Here is an 18070-nt window from a genome sequence, read left to right on the forward strand (position 1 = left end):
CTTTGAGTAATAATGTGTTTTCTCCTTTTTACCTTTAAAGCTGCCTGTGCTGAGAACAAGGGGTGACACTGGTACTTTACATTTTGTTGTTTGTTGGGAGACAGAAGAGAAAAAAGTATGTTTTCTCTTATGCATGTCCAAAAGGTAAACCAGTTGTGAATTTGTGCTGTGCAATGGAACTGAGGTGTTTCATTAAATAGCACTTGTAAAACCTGAATAAATCCATTTGGCCATTTTGTAGGTAAAAAAACAACCTCTAATTTCCTCAGCCAGTGATTATTTTGGGCAGTACGGATGGTGTAATGGTCAGCTTTACTGCCTCACAGCACTGAGGTTGTGGGTTCGGTTCCCACCACGGCCTCAACTGTGTGGAGTTTGTATATTCTCCCCGTACTTGCGTGGGTTTCCTCCGAGTACTCCGATTTCCTCCCACAATCCAAAAATATACTGGTAGGTTAATTGGCTCCCGACAAAAATGAGCACTAATGTGTGTGCATATATGTATGGTAGATAATATAGATTGTAAGTTCCACTGGGGCAGGTACTGATGTCAGTGGGCTAATATTCTCTGTAAAGCGCTGCGGAATATGTGTGCGCTATATAAATAACTGATAATAATAAATTGTGCAGCCCTTTTAAGAGGAGATTGGTGTGTCTCTGAAACTATGGACAGCAACCAATTAAGTGTGGTTCATTGTCTGTACAGTATATGATTTGAACGCTTCTGTATGGTTTCTTAAAAGTAGGTATTGCACATTGTCTGTAAAAGGTGGATGTAGTTTAAGTAGCCAATCTGTGGCATCACCGTGGTTACAGGCCAAATGGGAGGACAGTTGTTTCTATGGCAACTCACTGAATTGCCGTGGGAAATTCTCTTTGCAACCCCCAGCTCTGGCTTTCCCTGGTGTGAAACAGTCTTTATAGCTTGCTACAATCACTGCCTCCTCCTGTAACACTATGCTGAGCAGAGGGGCTGCCTCCACACCCAGCATCACTTCCTTTCTACAATCTCTAGCAAAGTATGCTGCCGGCTGTCATTTGTAGGGCAGTGTACCAAAACATGTTTTTTAGTGCTGCAATTAATTTCTCATGTTTTCAACATGCCCAGGACTGTGGGTCTATGTACTAAGCCAGTGGTGGCTAACCTTGACACTCCAGCTGTTGTTGAACTACACATCCCAGCATGCCCTGCATCCGTTTTAGCATGGCCAAATAACAAAACGGTAGCAGGGCATGCTGGGATATGTAGTTCAACAACAGCTGGAGTGTCAAGGTTAGCCATCACTGTACTATGCCTTGGGGAGAGATAAAGGGGGTATCCAATTATCCCTGATGCATTTTCGCAGCAGCCGCGGCTGTGTATTGGGGTTTATGGTTGGGACACCATGTACATTTATTGGGATAGTCTGGAATTGGGCATTACCTTTTTTCCTATAGAAAGTCACTCCACTGATGCTTGGTTCCCTTTCTTTATCCAGATGCCTCCCCACACTACCTGTAATGCACAAGAGATGCAAATATACATATAATAAAGTCCTGAGTAATAGCTGTGGAAAGTGAGTTCTCCTGGTCTATCTTTAATGTCTGCAGGGGACACGTCTTATAAGGAATATGTGCCACTGCTGTAAATTCTGCATATTAGAAGTCAACAAAGATTTGTGAGCTTTATTCTGGTAAAAGTATGAATTGGGTGTAGAGATGGCACCCGGTGGTTTTGGTCATACCATACACACTTCTGCTTGCAGCACTGCAGCATTGTTTGGCAGCTGCCCGCTCTGTTTAACTTCCCTGACATCACTTCACTATATATGCAGACTAGGGTTACTACTGCAAGTCAAACACTTTTGAAGCTCTTAGCCTGTAAGCTAAATAACCTGACGGTATGTTTTTACAGTGTGGGAGAAAACAGGAGTGCCTAGAAGAAACTGACACAATCAGTGTAAGAACATACAAACTCCACACGGATAGTTTTGGTTTGAATAATACCCATGGCCCAGTGCTGTGAAGCAGCAATGCAAAGAATGACACTACTGTGCATGAAGATTTCCCTGGTCATGGAAATATTCTGCAACCTCAAATATGCTATGGAATGTGCAGTAAAGGCCAGAGTTTATATTGTATACAATGTTGTTGCAGATTTTCTCTATAATTGGTCAGTTACAGATCAGATATTTCAGTGTTGCAGTTTGCAAAGTGGTATTGTACATATTGATTTCATTTAATTCAAAAGTGTTGCTGTGCTGTCAGGCACATTGACAACAAGGGGGGTGGGGAGGTGGGGGTGGAGGAGGATATCCTCATTAGCTGCATTAGCTGTGTCTGATTAGCAATGTTGCATTTAGCATGGAAAGAGACCCCTATCGCAAGCACCTTTTTTACAGTGGATTTGTCTATCCCATAACTGCATGTGAAACCGAAGTCTGAATTGACAGCATATTTAAACACGTGTGCCCTTAGTGTGTATTTAGGGGGAAATGTACTAAGCAGTGATAAAAGTGGAGGTGAGCCAGTGGAGAAGTTACCCATGGCATCCAATCAGCATTGATGTAACATTTATAATTTGCATACTATAAAAGTATACAGAGCAGCTGATTTCTCCACTTTTATCACTGCTTAGTACATATCCCCCTTAATCTGTTTTAGTGTCTTCTGCATTCACATTTTACATTTATGACGTTGATCATCATCTGTGCAGTTATCATTTCTCTGACGTCCTAGTGGATGCTGGGAACTCCGAAAGGACCATGGGGATAGCGGCTCCGCAGGAGACTGGGCACAACTAAAGAAAGCTTTTAGGTCACCTGGTGTGCACTGGCTCCTCCCACTATGACCCTCCTCCAAGCCTCAGTTAGATTTTGTGCCCGGCCGAGGTTGGATGCACACTAGGGGCTCTCCTGAGCTTCTAAAAAGAAAGTATATAATTAGGTTTTTTATTTTACAGTAAGACCTGCTGGCAACAGGCTCACTGCAGCGAGGGACTAAGGGGAGAAGAAGCGAACCTACCTGCTTGCAGCTAGCTTGGGCTTCTTAGGCTACTGGACACCATTAGCTCCAGAGGGATCGACCGCATGGAACTGGCCTTGGTGTTCGGTCCCGGAGCCGCGCCGCCGTCCCCCTTACAGAGCCAGAAGCATGAAGAGGTCCGGAAAATCGGCGGCAGAAGACATCAGTCTTCACCAAGGTAGCGCACAGCACTGCAGCTGTGCGCCATTGCTCCTCATACACACTTCACACTCCGGTCACTGAGGGTGCAGGGCGCTAGGGGGGGGCGCCCTGAGCAGCAATAAAAACACCTTGGCTGGCAAAAATACCACAATATATAGCCCCAGAGGCTATATATGTGATAATTACCCCTGCCAGAATCCATAAAAAAGCGGGAGAAAAGTCCGCGAAAAAGGGGCGGAGCTATCTCCTTCAGCACACTGGCGCCATTTCTCCCTCACAGCTCCGCTGGAAGGAAGCTCCCCGGCTCTCCCCTGCAGTCTACACTACAGAAAAGGGTAAAAAAGAGAGGGGGGGCACTAAATTTAGGCGCAGAATATATAACAGCAGCTATAGGGGACATAATTCAGTTAGTCCCTGCATTATATAGCGCTCTGGTGTGTGCTGGCATACTCTCACTCTGTCTCCCCAAAGGGCTTTTGTGGGTCCTGTCCTCTGTTAGAGCATTCCCTGTGTGTGTGCGGTGTGTCGGTACGGCTGTGTCGACATGTTTGATGAGGATAATGATGTGGAGGCGGAGCAGATGCCTATAGAAGGGATGTCACCCCCTGCGGGGCAGACACCTGAGTGGATGGACTTATGGAAGGAATTGCGTGCACGTGTCGACTCCTTACACAAAAAATTTGACGACATGCCAAATGCGGGACAGCCGGCTTCTCAGCTCGTGCCTGTCCAGGCGTCTCAAAGGCCATCGGGGGCTCTAAAACGCCCGCTACCTCAGATGGCAGACGCGGATGTCGACACGGATACTGACACCAGTGTCGACGACGATGAGTCTAGCCTAATGTCCACTAAGGCCATTCGTTGCATGATTGAAGCAATGAAAGAGGTGTTACAAATTTCTGATATAAACCCAGGTACCACTAAAAAGGGTATTATGTTTGGGGAGAAAAAACTACCCGTAGTTTTTCCCCCATCAGAAGAATTAAATGAAGTGTGTGAAGAAGCGTGGGCTTTCCCTGATAAAAGATTGGTAATCTCTAAGAAGTTACTAATGGCGTTCCCTTTCCCGCCAGAGGATAGGTCACGTTGGGAGACACACCCTAGGGTGGATAAAGCGCTCACACGTTTGTCTAAAAAGGTGGCACTACCGTTTCCGGATACGGCCGCCCTCAAGGAACCTGCTGATAGAAAGCAGGAGGCGATCCTGAAGTCTGTATATACACACTCAGGCATTATACTTAGACCAGCTATTGCGTCAGCTTGGATGTGCAGTGCTGCCTCTGCGTGGTCAGATTCCCTGTCAGAAAATATTGACACCCTAGACAGGGACACTATTCTGCTAACCATAGAGCATATAAAAGACTCAGTCTTATACATGAGAGATGCACAGAGGGAGATCTGCCGGCTGGCATCTAAAATAAGTGCATTGTCCATTTCTGCTAGGAGAGGCTTATGGACTCGCCAGTGGACAGGGGATGCAGATTCAAAAAGGCACATGGAAGTTTTGCCTTATAAGGGTGAGGAGTTATTTGGGGATGGTCTCTCGGACCTAGTTTCCACAGCAACTGCTGGGAAGTCAGCATTTTTATCCCATGTTCCCTCACAGCCTAAAAAGGCGCCGTTTTATCAGGTACAGTCCTTTCGGACTCAGAAAAACAGGCGTGGAAAAGGCGGGTCCTTTCTGTCCAGAGGCAGAGGTAGGGGAAAAAGGCTGCAACAAACAGCAGGTTCCCAGGAGCAAAAGTCCTCCCCCGCTTCTTCCAAGTCCGCCGCATGACGGTGGGGCTCCACAGGCGGAGCCAGGTACGGTGGGGGGCCGCCTCAAAAATTTCAGCGATCAGTGGGCTCGCTCACAGGTGGATCCCTGGATCCTGCAAATAGTATCTCAAGGGTACAAACTGGAATTCGAGGCGTCTCCACCCCACCGGTTCCTAAAATCTGCCTTGCCGATTACTCCTTCAGACAGGGAGGCTGTGCTAGCGGCAATTCACAAGCTGTATTCCCAGCAGGTGATAATCAAGGTGCCCCTACTTCAACAAGGACGGGGTTACTATTCCACACAGTTTCTTGTACCGAAACTGGACGGTTCGGTGAGACCCATTTTAAATTTTAAATCCTTGAACACATACATAAAAAAATTCAAGTTCAAGATGGAATCGCTCAGGGCGGTTATTGCAAGCCTGGACGAGGGGGATTACATGGTATCCCTGGACATCAAGGATGCTTACCTGCATGTCCCCATTTACTATCCTCACCAGGAGTACCTCAGATTTGTGGTACAGGATTGCCATTACCAATTCCAGACGCTGCCGTTTGGACTCTCCACGGCACCAAGGGTGTTTACCAAGGTAATGGCGGAAATGATAATACTCCTTCGAAGAAAGGGAGTTTTAATTATCCCGTACTTGGACGATCTCCTAATAAAGGCGAGGTCCAAGGAGCAGTTGTTGGTGGGAGTAGCACTATCTCAGGAGGTGCTACACCAGCACGGTTGGATTCTGAATATTCCAAAATCACAGCTGGTTCCGACGACACGTCTACTGTTCCTGGGTATGATTCTGGATATAGTCCAGAAAAAAGTGTTTCTCCCGGAGGAGAAAGCCAAGGAGCTGTCATCTCTAGTCAGAGACCTCCTGAAACCAAAACAGGTATCGGTGCATCACTGCACGCGGGTCCTGGGAAAGATGGTGGCTTCTTACGAAGCAATTCCTTTCGGCAGGTTCCATGCCAGAATCTTTCAGTGGGACCTGTTGGACCAATGGTCCGGATCGCATCTTCAGATGCATCGCCTAATAACCCTGTCTCCAAGAACCAGGGTGTCTCTGCTGTGGTGGCTGCAGAGTGCTCATCTTCTAGAGGGCCGCAGATTCGGCATACAGGACTGGGTCCTGGTGACCACGGATGCCAGCCTTCGAGGCTGGGGGGCAGTCACACAGGGAAGAAACTTCCAAGGACTATGGTCGAGTCAGGAGACTTCCCTACACATAAATATTCTGGAACTAAGGGCCATTTACAATGCCCTAAGTCAGGCAAAATCCCTGCTTCTACACCAGCCGGTACTGATCCAGTCAGACAACATCACAGCAGTCGCCCATGTAAATCGACAGGGCGGCACAAGAAGCAGGATGGCAATGGCAGAAGCCACAAGGATTCTCCGATGGGCGGAAAATCACGTACTAGCACTGTCAGCAGTGTTCATTCCGGGAGTGGACAACTGGGAAGCAGACTTTCTCAGCAGGCACGACCTCCACCCGGGAGAGTGGGGACTTCATCCAGAAGTCTTCACGCTGATTGTAAATCGATGGGAACGGCCACCGGTGGACATGATGGCGTCCCGCCTAAACAAAAAACTAGAGAGATATTGCGCCAGGTCAAGGGACCCTCAGGCGATAGCTGTGGACGCTCTAGTGACACCGTGGGTGTACCAGTCAGTTTATGTGTTCCCTCCTCTGCCTCTCATACCAAGGGTACTGAGAATAATAAGAAAACGAGGAGTAAGAACAATACTCGTGGTTCCGGATTGGCCAAGACGAGCGTGGTTCCCGGAACTTCAAGAGATGATCTCAGAGGACCCATGGCTTCTGCCGCTCAGACAGGACCTGCTGCAGCAGGGGCCCTGTCTGTTCCAAGACTTACCGCGGCTGCGTTTGACGGCATGGCGGTTGAACGCCGGATCCTGAAGGAAAAGGGCATTCCGGAGGAAGTCATTCCTACACTGATTAAAGCCAGGAAAGATGTAACTGCAAAGCATTATCACCGCATATGGCGGAAATATGTTGCTTGGTGTGAGGCCAAAAAGGCCCCAACAGAGGAATTTCAACTAGGTCGATTTCTGCATTTCCTACAAGCAGGAGTGACTATGGGCCTGAAATTAGGCTCCATTAAGGTACAGATCTCAGCTCTGTCGATTTTTCTTCCAGAAAGAACTAGCTTCACTACCTGAAGTTCAGACGTTTGTGAAAGGAGTGCTGCATATTCAGCCCCCGTTTGTGCCTCCAGTGGCACCTTGGGATCTCAACGTGGTGTTGAGTTTCTTAAAATCACATTGGTTTGAGCCACTTAAAACCGTGGATCTAAAATATCTCACGTGGAAAGTGGTCATGTTATTGGCCTTGGCTTCAGCCAGGCGTGTGTCAGAATTGGCAGCTTTGTCATGTAAAAGCCCTTATCTGATTTTCCATATGGATAGGGCGGAATTGAGGACTCGTCCCCAGTTTCTCCCTAAGGTGGTATCCGCTTTTCACTTGAACCAACCTATTGTGGTGCCTGCGGCTACTAGGGACTTGGAGGACGTAGTCAGGGCCTTGAAAATGTATGTTTCCAGAACGACTAGAGTCAGGAAAACTGACTCGCTATTTATCCTGTATGCACCCAACAAACTGGGTGCTCCTGCTTCTAAGCAGACTATTGCTCGCTGGATTTGTAGCACAATTCAGCTGGCGCATTCTGCGGCTGGACTGCCGCATCCTAAATCAGTAAAAGCCCATTCCACAAGGAAGGTGGGCTCATCTTGGGCGGCTGCCCGAGGGGTCTCGGCTTTACAACTTTGCCGAGCTGCTACTTGGTCAGGGGCAAACACGTTTGCAAAATTCTACAAATTTGATACCCTGGCTGAGGAGGACCTTGAGTTCTCTCATTCGGTGCTGCAGAGTCATCCGCACTCTCCCGCCCGTTTGGGAGCTTTGGTATAATCCCCATGGTCCTTTCGGAGTTCCCAGCATCCACTAGGACGTCGGAGAAAATAAGATTTTACTCACCGGTAAATCTATTTCTCGTAGTCCGTAGTGGATGCTGGGCGCCCATCCCAAGTGCGGATTGTCTGCAATACTTGTACATAGTTATTGTTAACTAAAGGGTTATTGTTGAGCCATCTGTTTGAGAGGCTCTGTTGTTTTCATACTGTTAAACTGGGTATAGTATCACGAGTTATACGGTGTGATTGGTGTGGCTGGTAGGAGTCTTACCCGGGATTCAAAATCCTTCCTTATTATGTCAGCTCGTCCGGGCACAGTGTCCTAACTGAGGCTTGGAGGAGGGTCATAGTGGGAGGAGCCAGTGCACACCAGGTGACCTAAAAGCTTTCTTTAGTTGTGCCCAGTCTCCTGCGGAGCCGCTATCCCCATGGTCCTTTCGGAGTTCCCAGCATCCACCACGGACTCCGAGAAATAGATTTACCGGTGAGTAAAATCTTATTTTTTAGTGGAGTTTATATGAATGTTTTCCACCTACAGGAAACAGGGAGAAATCTCCTTTACCTGAGGAAGAGACTTTGTGGCATATCCAATAAGCAGCATTAATTTTACCTCTAAAATTAACGTGACTATCATGACCATCTTTTTTAAATTATTACTGAGGCCATGCATGCTACTATTAGCCGCGGTATTCATTTGGAAAAAAAAAAATTATTGCAATTTTTTTCTCTGCTGAAACCCTCTGGTAAATTGAAACAAATATATTGGGGATCAGCCTGTATCCTAAAGATAACTGTTCCAAAGAGATATATTTTGTTTAAAAATGGTTTAAATGGCTGTTTTGTGAATTTTTATTAAAGTTCAAATGAAAAAAAAAATAAGGTACTTTTGGGCTAATTTGTGTCCATTTTTAATTATATAACCCCCCCCCCCACCCCCCTCCCACACACACACACACACACACACACACACACACACACACACACACACACACACACACACACACACACACACACACACACACTAATTTTGGGGTGTATAAAGCTATGAAAATATTTTGGGGTAATTTCAGTTTGTTTTTTTGCCACAATAATTGGATGTAGTTATTGGACTAATTCAACTACTTGGAAACTTCCTAATTAGTCATTAGCGGGGGCAGGGGCGTAGCCAGAACTTTGTGGGCCCCATAGCAACATATTGAAGGGGCCCCTGTCCCAATGCTGCAAGATTGTAGGGCTGCCAGTACACATTATGCAACCCAGTAACCCCAATTCACATGATATACAGTGTCCCCTTTTGATATTATGCTACACTATAGTGCCTCCACGTCATATTGTGCCATATTACAGTGCCCCAGTACATATCATGCTACACCATAGTGCCTCCACTTTATATGCCACATTACAGTGCCCCCACTTCATATTATGCCACACTATAGTGCCTCCACTTCATATTGTGCTATATCACAGTGACCTAGAACATATTTTGTAACATTATAATGCACTCTAGTTCATTTTATACCACATTACAATGTGCAGGTCTAGGGACATAACCAGATATGCTGTAGACTGCAATGCAGAGGTTTGTAAGGACCTCTATGTACTGTACCACCCAATGGTGAAAAATGTATATAACACATGGAAAGGTGGGCCCCTCTCAGCTCTGGGCCCCATAGCAGCTGCGCTCCCTGCACCTATGGTAGCTACGCCCTTGAGCGGGGGTGTCCCAGGGATTCTGAACTTGGGGCCTAATTCAGTAAGGATTGCATGAGCAAAGCTGCTCAGAGCAGCTTTGCAAATGCAATACAGATGCAGGAGGAGGTGCATAAAACCTCGTTCCTGCATATTCAATCTCTAAACTGCAATGTGATCGCAGTTCTGGATGAACATTGTGACCATCGGTTGTGATGGTCATGTGCGACTGCAGGTTGAGTAAGCCTGAGCTTACTCAGACTAGCAGTTACGGTGCGGCTTGCGAGGCCAAAGAAACTGCGTCTGGGGTGCAGTCCTTGGCCTCGCCACTCCTGGAATACGGGAGTGACATGCCCCCATTTCCGGCAACGCCAGCTACCCCCGTCCATCCCAACTGATGCCACTGCTGGTCAATCAACTCTCATATCTGCGATGTGATTGCAGGACCCGTTCTGCACATGCAGTTTCCTGACCATTGGGAAACTGAGTTGGATCGCTTATGCGATCCATCCTGAATCAGGCCCTTGGTTCCAACATTTTTTTCCTTAAAATTAGGATGTTCTCTGACTCTAGACCTGCCTTGGGGCTGCAAGAATAAAGCTGCGATGATTCCCATGGAAATTACTGCTGCTCAATTTTCTCTGGCAGTTAAAATAGGGAAAGCCTTGCGGCTGTGGAAAAATCCATGCATCGCTGGTTTATTCAGAATTTTGTCTGCAAATGGAATTGGATATGCCGCATAAACTCTGCTTTGTTTTGGGAGTTTTGCTGCAGATGTCTTATCTTTGATACATAGCCCTGAAAAAGATGAGTCTTTGTCAGGGTTAGCAGAATGTGTGAGGGCACGCTTGCATGATTAGCATAAACGTGTTCCTCTCACACGGAGGGTGGCAGCAAGGAGAGATAATGGAGTAAACTAGTACTAAAGCAGTGACGGCAACAAAAAGTAATTAGTAAACTGTCACAAAAAATATTTAGTTTGAACATAATATTTCACTACACTGTCCGTTTTTAAGCTTTCCGTAAAATGTTTATGGAACAGTAGGTAATGTGATTGCAGATGCAATATTCAAAACCTTTAGGGGGGCCACACGGTGCTATTTGTGCTAGGTGAGATTTGAGCTTTACAATGTGTGCTATGCCATTTGTACTTTAGTAGCATGCAATTTGGACTCTACACACGGTGCTATTTGAACGGGATATGGTCGTTAGGTCGACATTGCCCTTAAGATGACATGCATTAGGTCGACATGGCCGTTAGGTCGACATGTACTAGGTCGACATCAGCAGTTACACAAACATCGGTTATAGATGGATTCATCTATAACCGCTGCATTCATCTGGGTCCCGGTGTCTGCTCCTCGGTGCCCCCCCCCCCCTCCCCCGGTAGCACACGCATGGCGTCCCCATCCACTGGCGGCTACAACTCATCGAATAGGCGGTCTGAGTCCCGTGCTGGCCCTCTTTGTAGTGCTGTTTGGCGCTGGAGGGAGAAAACTAGGAGGGGTGTTTTGGGGAGTGTTGGCGGAGTGGCTTGGACACTGTACTTTAGTTCAAATCGCATGCGATTGCTTCCATAGCATGCAATTTGAACTATCTGGGATGCGTTCTAGTTTAAAAATACCTGCCTGCACATACTAGTTTCCCTTGCGATGTGGACTTGGCAGGAGCGCGCATCGCATTGCAAGGGAAACTAAACACTGTGCGATTTACACTAGACGCGATGCGATTTGAACTTAAAAGTTCATATTGCATGCGATAATCGCGCCGTGTGTGGGCCCCCCTAGTTTGTAGAGGAGCTAGTTCTGCACTGTATTGCTAAGCATAAAAATAACAATTTCAGTGCCAGATCAGTTGTCCTTGGGCAACTGTAGTCTGCAAAAAACAAAAAAAAGAGACCGCAAGATCTTGAGAATCTGATAGTGTTGTGGGAGTGAGTTCTTTGTCCATTACTGAATAACACTGTTTGTGAGAACCTTTTGTTCAGTAAAGGTCAGGTTTTAACATGCTACTCATTATCCTCAGAATTACAGGGTGCAAAACTTTTAAAGGCCTTTTAGGAATTTGAGTCTTTATGTGAATCTATGATGACTCTCTGGTTGTGTCTTCTATATTTGGGAATTTGTGTGCAAACAGTTTGTTTTCTAGATAACCTGATGTATAATTTTTATTCCCTTGCAGTTGCTCGGAGCTGCTTTCCTTGCTATTGGCTTGTGGGCATGGGCAGAGAAGGTAAGTCCCTTCTATTATGTTTTTCGGTACCCAGTGTGTAAATGAGTCATACAAAATGTGACAGGTTTGCTGGATCTGGTGTATTTAAAATCTACAGCATGTGCACAAAATCCTTTAAAAGACGAAGAAAAAAAAAACACCACTAACCACCACTAACCAGGACAGCTGTATATAAAGGTTAAAGGGAACACTTATTTTATGGAAAAAGCTGGTTCTGAAGCGCTGCTACTGTTTGGATTTGGACTGAAAATATGAGTTAGGGACTGCTGCCTACACAGTACAGCAGTCTATAACATGGGAATGCGTTTAGATCCTGGCGCCAGAACATCCTGGAGGTAAGTATTGGAGTACCTGTTAGGGCCCGGCGGGAGGGGCGTGGGGGTGTTTAAGGTTAGGCACTATGGGAGAAGGGGCAATTAGCCCTAGTTACCAACTCCCCCACCCGGACATAACCCAGAGCTACTTCCCCTGAAGGGTTAGTGGTGAGGGTTACGAATACTTGACCCCTCCGCTGTCGGGAACTTCATTGTCAGGATGCCGCTGTCGGTCATGTGACTGCCGGCAACATGTTATACTGTAAAACTATAGCTTCTGTTGTTCCTACGAAAATTAATATCTATTATATTGTTAATGGGAAGAGGTGTCTTGGCAGTGCCATGCTGCAGACGGGTTGGCTGTGTTCTGCATGCCTTTTTGCTTATGTTTAGGAATAGAAACATAGAAACATAGAATTTGTCGGCAGATAAGAACCACTTGGCCCATCTAGTCTGCCCCTTTTTTTTAAATATTATTTTTATCTCTAACCTTATTTGATCCTTATTTCTTTGTAAGGATATCCTTATGTCTATCCCATGCATGTTTAAATTGCTCTACTGTCTTAGCCTCTACCACCTCTGATGGGAGGCTATTCCACTTGTCCACTACCCTTTCTGTGAAATAATTTTTCCGCAAATTTCCCCTGAACCTCCCCCCCTCCAGTCTCAGTGCATGTCCTCGTGTCCTATTGCTTCTCTTCATTTGGAGAATGTTTCCCTCCTGGACTTTAAGACCTTTGATATATTTGAAAGTTTCTATCATGTCCCCCCTTTCCCTTCTCTGCTCCAAACTATACATATTGAGATTTCTTAGTCTTTCTGGGTATGTTTTGTGATGTAGGCCATGCACCATTTTAGTTGCCCTCCTTTGTACAGTTTCTAATGTATTAATATCCTTTTGAAGATATGGCCTCCAGAACTGAATACAGTATTCTAGATGAGGCCGTACCAATGACCTATACAGTGGCATTATTACTTCTTTCTTTCTGCTGCTGATTCCTCTCCCAATGCAGCCAAGCGTCTGACTAGCCTTCCTCATTGCCTTGTTACATTGCTTACCTGCCTTTAAGTCATCTGAAATAGTGACTCCTAGATCCCTTTCCTCCTCAGTAGTTTCCAGTATAGTGCCATTAATACTGTATTTAGCTTTAGGATTTTTGAGACCCAAGTGCATGATTTTGCATTTTTTGGCATTAAACTGTAATTGCCAGACTCTTGACCATTCCTCTAGTCTACCTAGATCCTCAATCATTTGTTTTACCCCACCTGGTGTGTCTACCCTGTTGCATACCTTTGTGTCATCTGCAAAAAGGCATACTTTCCCTTTAATGCCATTTGCAATGTCACCAATAAAGATATTAAAAAGCACTGGTCCAAGTACAGATCCCTGGGGTACTCCACTGGTAACATTTCCCTCCTGTGAATGCACTCCATTTACCACAACTCTCTGTTTTCTATCCTTCAACCAAGATCTTATCCATTCAATAATCCTAATATCCAATCCCAAACTTTCAAGTTTATTTAGCAGTCTGCGATGTGGAACTGTGTCAAAAGCCTTACTAAAGTCTAGATAAGCTATATCCATGGCTCCACCTTTATCCATGACTTTAGTCACACAATCAAAAAAGTCAATAAGATTTGTTTGACATGATCTCCCCCCAGTGAATCCATGCTGTTTGGGATCCAGTAAATTGCCGGATTTGAGATAATCTACAACTCTTTCTTTTAAGAGTGTTTCCATCAATTTCCCTACTACTGATGTAAGACTCACTGGTCTGTAGTTGTTTGCCTCTTCCTTGCTTCCACTTTTGTGCAGTGGGACTACGTTTGCTCTTTTCCAGTCCTCTGGAATTACTCCTGTAGCTAATGACTGGTTGAATAATTCTGTCAATGGTGCTACCAGCACCTCTTTAAGTTCTTTTAGTATCCTTGGATGTATCCCATCTGGCCCCATAGATTTGTCCACTTTCAGCTTTGAGAGTTCTGTTAGGACCTTCTCCTCTGTAAATGTACTTGTTTCATTTTCCTGAATATCCCTGCAACTTAACTGTGGCCCCTTCCCCTCTCTTTCAGTAGTAAATACTGAGCAAAAATAATCATTAAGATGATCTGCTATTAAATTGTCTCCTTCAACAAGACTCCCAGTGTCCGTCTTTAGTTTTATAATTCCGCCTTTTGTTTTTCTCCTTTCGCTTGTATACCTAAAAAAAGTTTTGCCTCCTTTACCCACTGACTGGGCCATTTTCTCCTCAGCTTGTGCCTTTGCACATTTCCTTCTGTCTAACAAGATATATCTTTTTGTCTTCATTATTTTGTGTCTGCTTATATTTCCTAAAAGCCATCTTTTTTGCTCTCACAATATTTGCTACTTCTTTTGCAAACCACACTGGCTTCCTTTTCCTTGTGTTTTTCCTAACAGTTTTGATACAAAGGTCTGTTGCCTTCAATATTGCACATTTTAATGTTTCCCACCTCTCCTGCACTGTTTCCAAGTTCCTCCACTCTGCCAAAGAATCGCTTACACATTTTCCCATCCCTACAAAATCAGCCTTCCTAAAATCCAACACCTTTGTTTTTGTATGGGACGAGTCAGTCTCTGTCTTAATGCTGAACCATACTGCTTGATGATCACTGGATCCCAGGTTTTCACCCACTTTTACGTCCGATAATCTGTCTCCATTTGTAAGTATTAAGTCTAATATCGCGTCTTTCCGAGTGGGCTCCCTCACCAATTGGTGGAGGGATGCTCCCTGAAGGGAATTTAAAATGTTCCTACTTCTAGTGGAACTAGCAACAGACACCTCCCAGTTTACATCAGGAAGATTAAAGTCTCCAGTGATTATTACCTCTCCTTTTAATGCCATTTTAGTTATGTCCTGCAATAGGTTCTTGTCAAGTTCCTCTTCCTGACCCGGTGGCCTGTATATCACGCCAATACGAATAATCAACTTTTCCCCTGTTTCTATGGTCACCCAAAGGGCCTCAGTTTTTTCTTCAATACTGTGTATTAATGTAGTATTTATGGCATTTTTTACATACATTGCTACCCCTCCTCCGATTTTTCCAATTCTGTCCTTCCTAAATAAAGTATATCCCGGTATAGCTATGTCCCAGTCATGATTTTCATTGTACCATGACTCTGTAATTGCCACAATGTCTAGATCATCCCTTGTCATTATTGCAGTTAGTTCTGGGATTTTATTTCCTAAGCTCCTAGCATTTGTACACATAGCTTTTAGAGTTTTGTTTGTGCTTTTTCTGTTCCTAGCTATGTTCTTCTCTCTGCCTATTTTTATTTGGTTTTGATCTGAATTATCTTCTGTTGCTGTGGATATGCTTCCTATTCCCTTTGCCTGCAGAAACAATACCTCTGTGTTGGGGGAGCAGATTTCTTTATTCCTGTTTGGTTCACTGCCCCCATCCTGGGGATGCTATTTAGCTGCTCTTTTTATGGAATTAATTTCAGCAATTGTTGACCTCTGTTAAATCTGTCCATCAACACTATTGAGCTGAATGGACATGTACTGCAGTGTGTAGTCCATTTTATGCACATACAGGCAAGCTAAGTCATGTTACCAATTCATGTTATATTTACATAGCGTGGTCACCATACAGTGAAATATTTAAGGGCATATTCAGTTGGTAAGCCACGCTCTTAATTACTGCATGGCGCGGTGAAAGCCTTTTCAATTAAAAAGCGTTTTCCCCTGCGTCTAAAATCAGGAATTGCTACACAGAAACTCATTCCGTATAAACTGTGGACTCAATGGCTATTCCCCGCACATGAACCCCTATTTGTGCTTTTGGCTTGCAACTTCTGGAGCTGCCAGGAAAAGTAAACTATCGGGGATTCACGCACAAATTGACTCTCTCTAATTGGATCCGGCCGACCCAGCAATTATTGAATTTTAGCATGTAAAAATAACTTTACCTAGTACATAGGTGCCCTAAAGTGATCCACTTGAGGAATTTTAGAATGTATCCTACTCAGCTCTTAAAACATTAAAGTTTGTCACAATTGGACTACAGGATTGTGGAATAAAATTAGTTCTTAAATATCAGTGATTTTTTTTTAAAGTTTTCTCAGAATTTAGGGGTGCCAAAAGCAAAACAAGAGAGGAAAAAAATACTATGTAAAAGGTTTAGTAGAGGGTAAATTTATGTTTCTGTATTAATAGATACATTTTGCTTCTTATTTTCCAAATAGCATTAATTTTTATGTACTGTACTATGGCAACAATAAAAAAAACGGTTATCTCTCTAATCAGTGGAGTAGGGTAAAGAAAATGAAACTTCTCTGGAAAGTATGTAGTTTGGCTTTCTCCTGGTTTTCTTTTTTCTGTTTTTAGCTGGGCACTCGGTGTCAGTAATTGTTTATTGTTCCATATCAGGCATGTCAAACTCAAAATCCCAACTGGGCCGAATGATCAAGGTCTACGTCTTGTGTGGGCCACAACAAAAAAGTCTTCTATGCAACTTTGAAAGGTTTATTACAAAAACCAACAATAAAGTATAATCAAAGAGATGTCAAGTATCCGGAAGTAAACTACTTTAATAGCTTGAGCTGGGAGCTGATATTTCCCCTCATATCGCTGTGCGGGTTCACTACGATATGCCGGCGGTCGGGCTCCCGGCGACTAGCATACCGGCGCCGGGAGCCCGACCGCCGGCTAACCGACAGTGTGGCGAGCGCAAATGAGCCCCTTGCGGGCTTGCTGCGCTCGCCACGCTACGGGCACGGTGGCGCGCTATTTTATTCTCCCTCCAGGGGGGTCATGGACCCCCCACAAGGGAGAATAAGTGTCGGTATGCCGGCTGTCGGGATCCCGGCGCTTGTATACTGTGCGCCGGGATCCCGTCAGTCGGCATACTGAAGACCACCCCGCTGTGCGGTCTCCCCTCCTTATACATATCATTGTGAGCTAGTAAAATGTGTCATTTCCAGCCCCCCTCTGTCCCTCCAGTCCAGCCACATTCCCCCTGGTATCCCGTCTTGCTCCTTGTGTCCCCTCCAGCCACAAGCCCTCTGTGCCTCCTGTGTCTATTATTCAGCCTCTAACCCCTGTGCCAGCCCCCCTCCAATTTACCTTCTTCGCTGAGAGACCTTTTTCTATTCAGATTCTAGAAGAATCTTCCTGCAAACAGGGCAGCTGAGTACACAGGGCAGTTGGGCACACACATATTCAGGGCATGATTGCTTCAGGGATGCGGCTGGGGGCAGAGCTTTGCAAAGACAGCTGGGCATGCGCAGCAAGTCCCCTGTGGACTTTTTTCCATCTCTATCACTATCTTCTCACGTATTTGCAGAACGGTAAATGCTGGCCGATCAGAGCTAAGCTCCGATCACGGCAGACAGGCTAACAGTAACTCATATGGTGGAGGTGGGCTGCGTTCCATTGTTTTACATTTTTTTTTAACTTGGGCCTCAAAAGTATGAGTTATGGGCCGCATGGGGCCCACAAGCTGTGAGTTTGACAGGTCTGTTCTATATAAACAGCTTACCTGTTTCAGACAAGTCCGAAAGTACAAACAATGAAAGGGGTGGCACCCAAGCATGAACTGTGGAGGATTGGTCCCCTTCTATGTAAATTGTGCATACTACACATGGTGCCTGCATACACCTGATGTCATTTCCAGGTCTCACTGCATAGACCAGACGGTAAAGCTTGTTGCGGCATAGGAAATCTGAGTCTGTTCTGTTGTGGTGTCCTCACTTCGGAGCGTCAATGAGGTTTTATTACATCAATAAACCTGAAACTACCCACAAAAATGCTGAAGAGCTGAAGCCCCTATTTAAGCATGCTATCCTAATTTTTTTATGGTTCGTTTTGTGAGATCGTTTAGGGCCTATAGAAGGAAATAAAAGAAACAAGTGTCATCATAGTGGCTATGGAACATGTGACAAGACATTCTCCATGAGCTAGAGAAATGAGACTTCCTTACCTCCATAGATCTGGAGGATGCTTCTCTCCACATA

General features: G+C 45.1%; 1 protein-coding gene across 1 annotated transcript in view; it reads left to right on the forward strand.

Moving 5' to 3' along the window:
- Window positions 1-18070, forward strand: part of TSPAN17 (tetraspanin 17) — a 177594-nt gene that overhangs the window by 63507 nt on the left and 96017 nt on the right. The window contains exon 2 of the mRNA XM_063927916.1: window positions 11729-11779. Within this exon, the coding sequence (XP_063783986.1) occupies window positions 11729-11779 (51 nt within the window). The remainder of the gene's footprint in view (window positions 1-11728; window positions 11780-18070) is intronic.

The sequence above is a fragment of the Pseudophryne corroboree genome, chromosome 6 (genome assembly GCF_028390025.1).
Source record: "Pseudophryne corroboree isolate aPseCor3 chromosome 6, aPseCor3.hap2, whole genome shotgun sequence".
Classification (NCBI taxonomy): Eukaryota; Metazoa; Chordata; class Amphibia; order Anura; family Myobatrachidae; genus Pseudophryne; species Pseudophryne corroboree.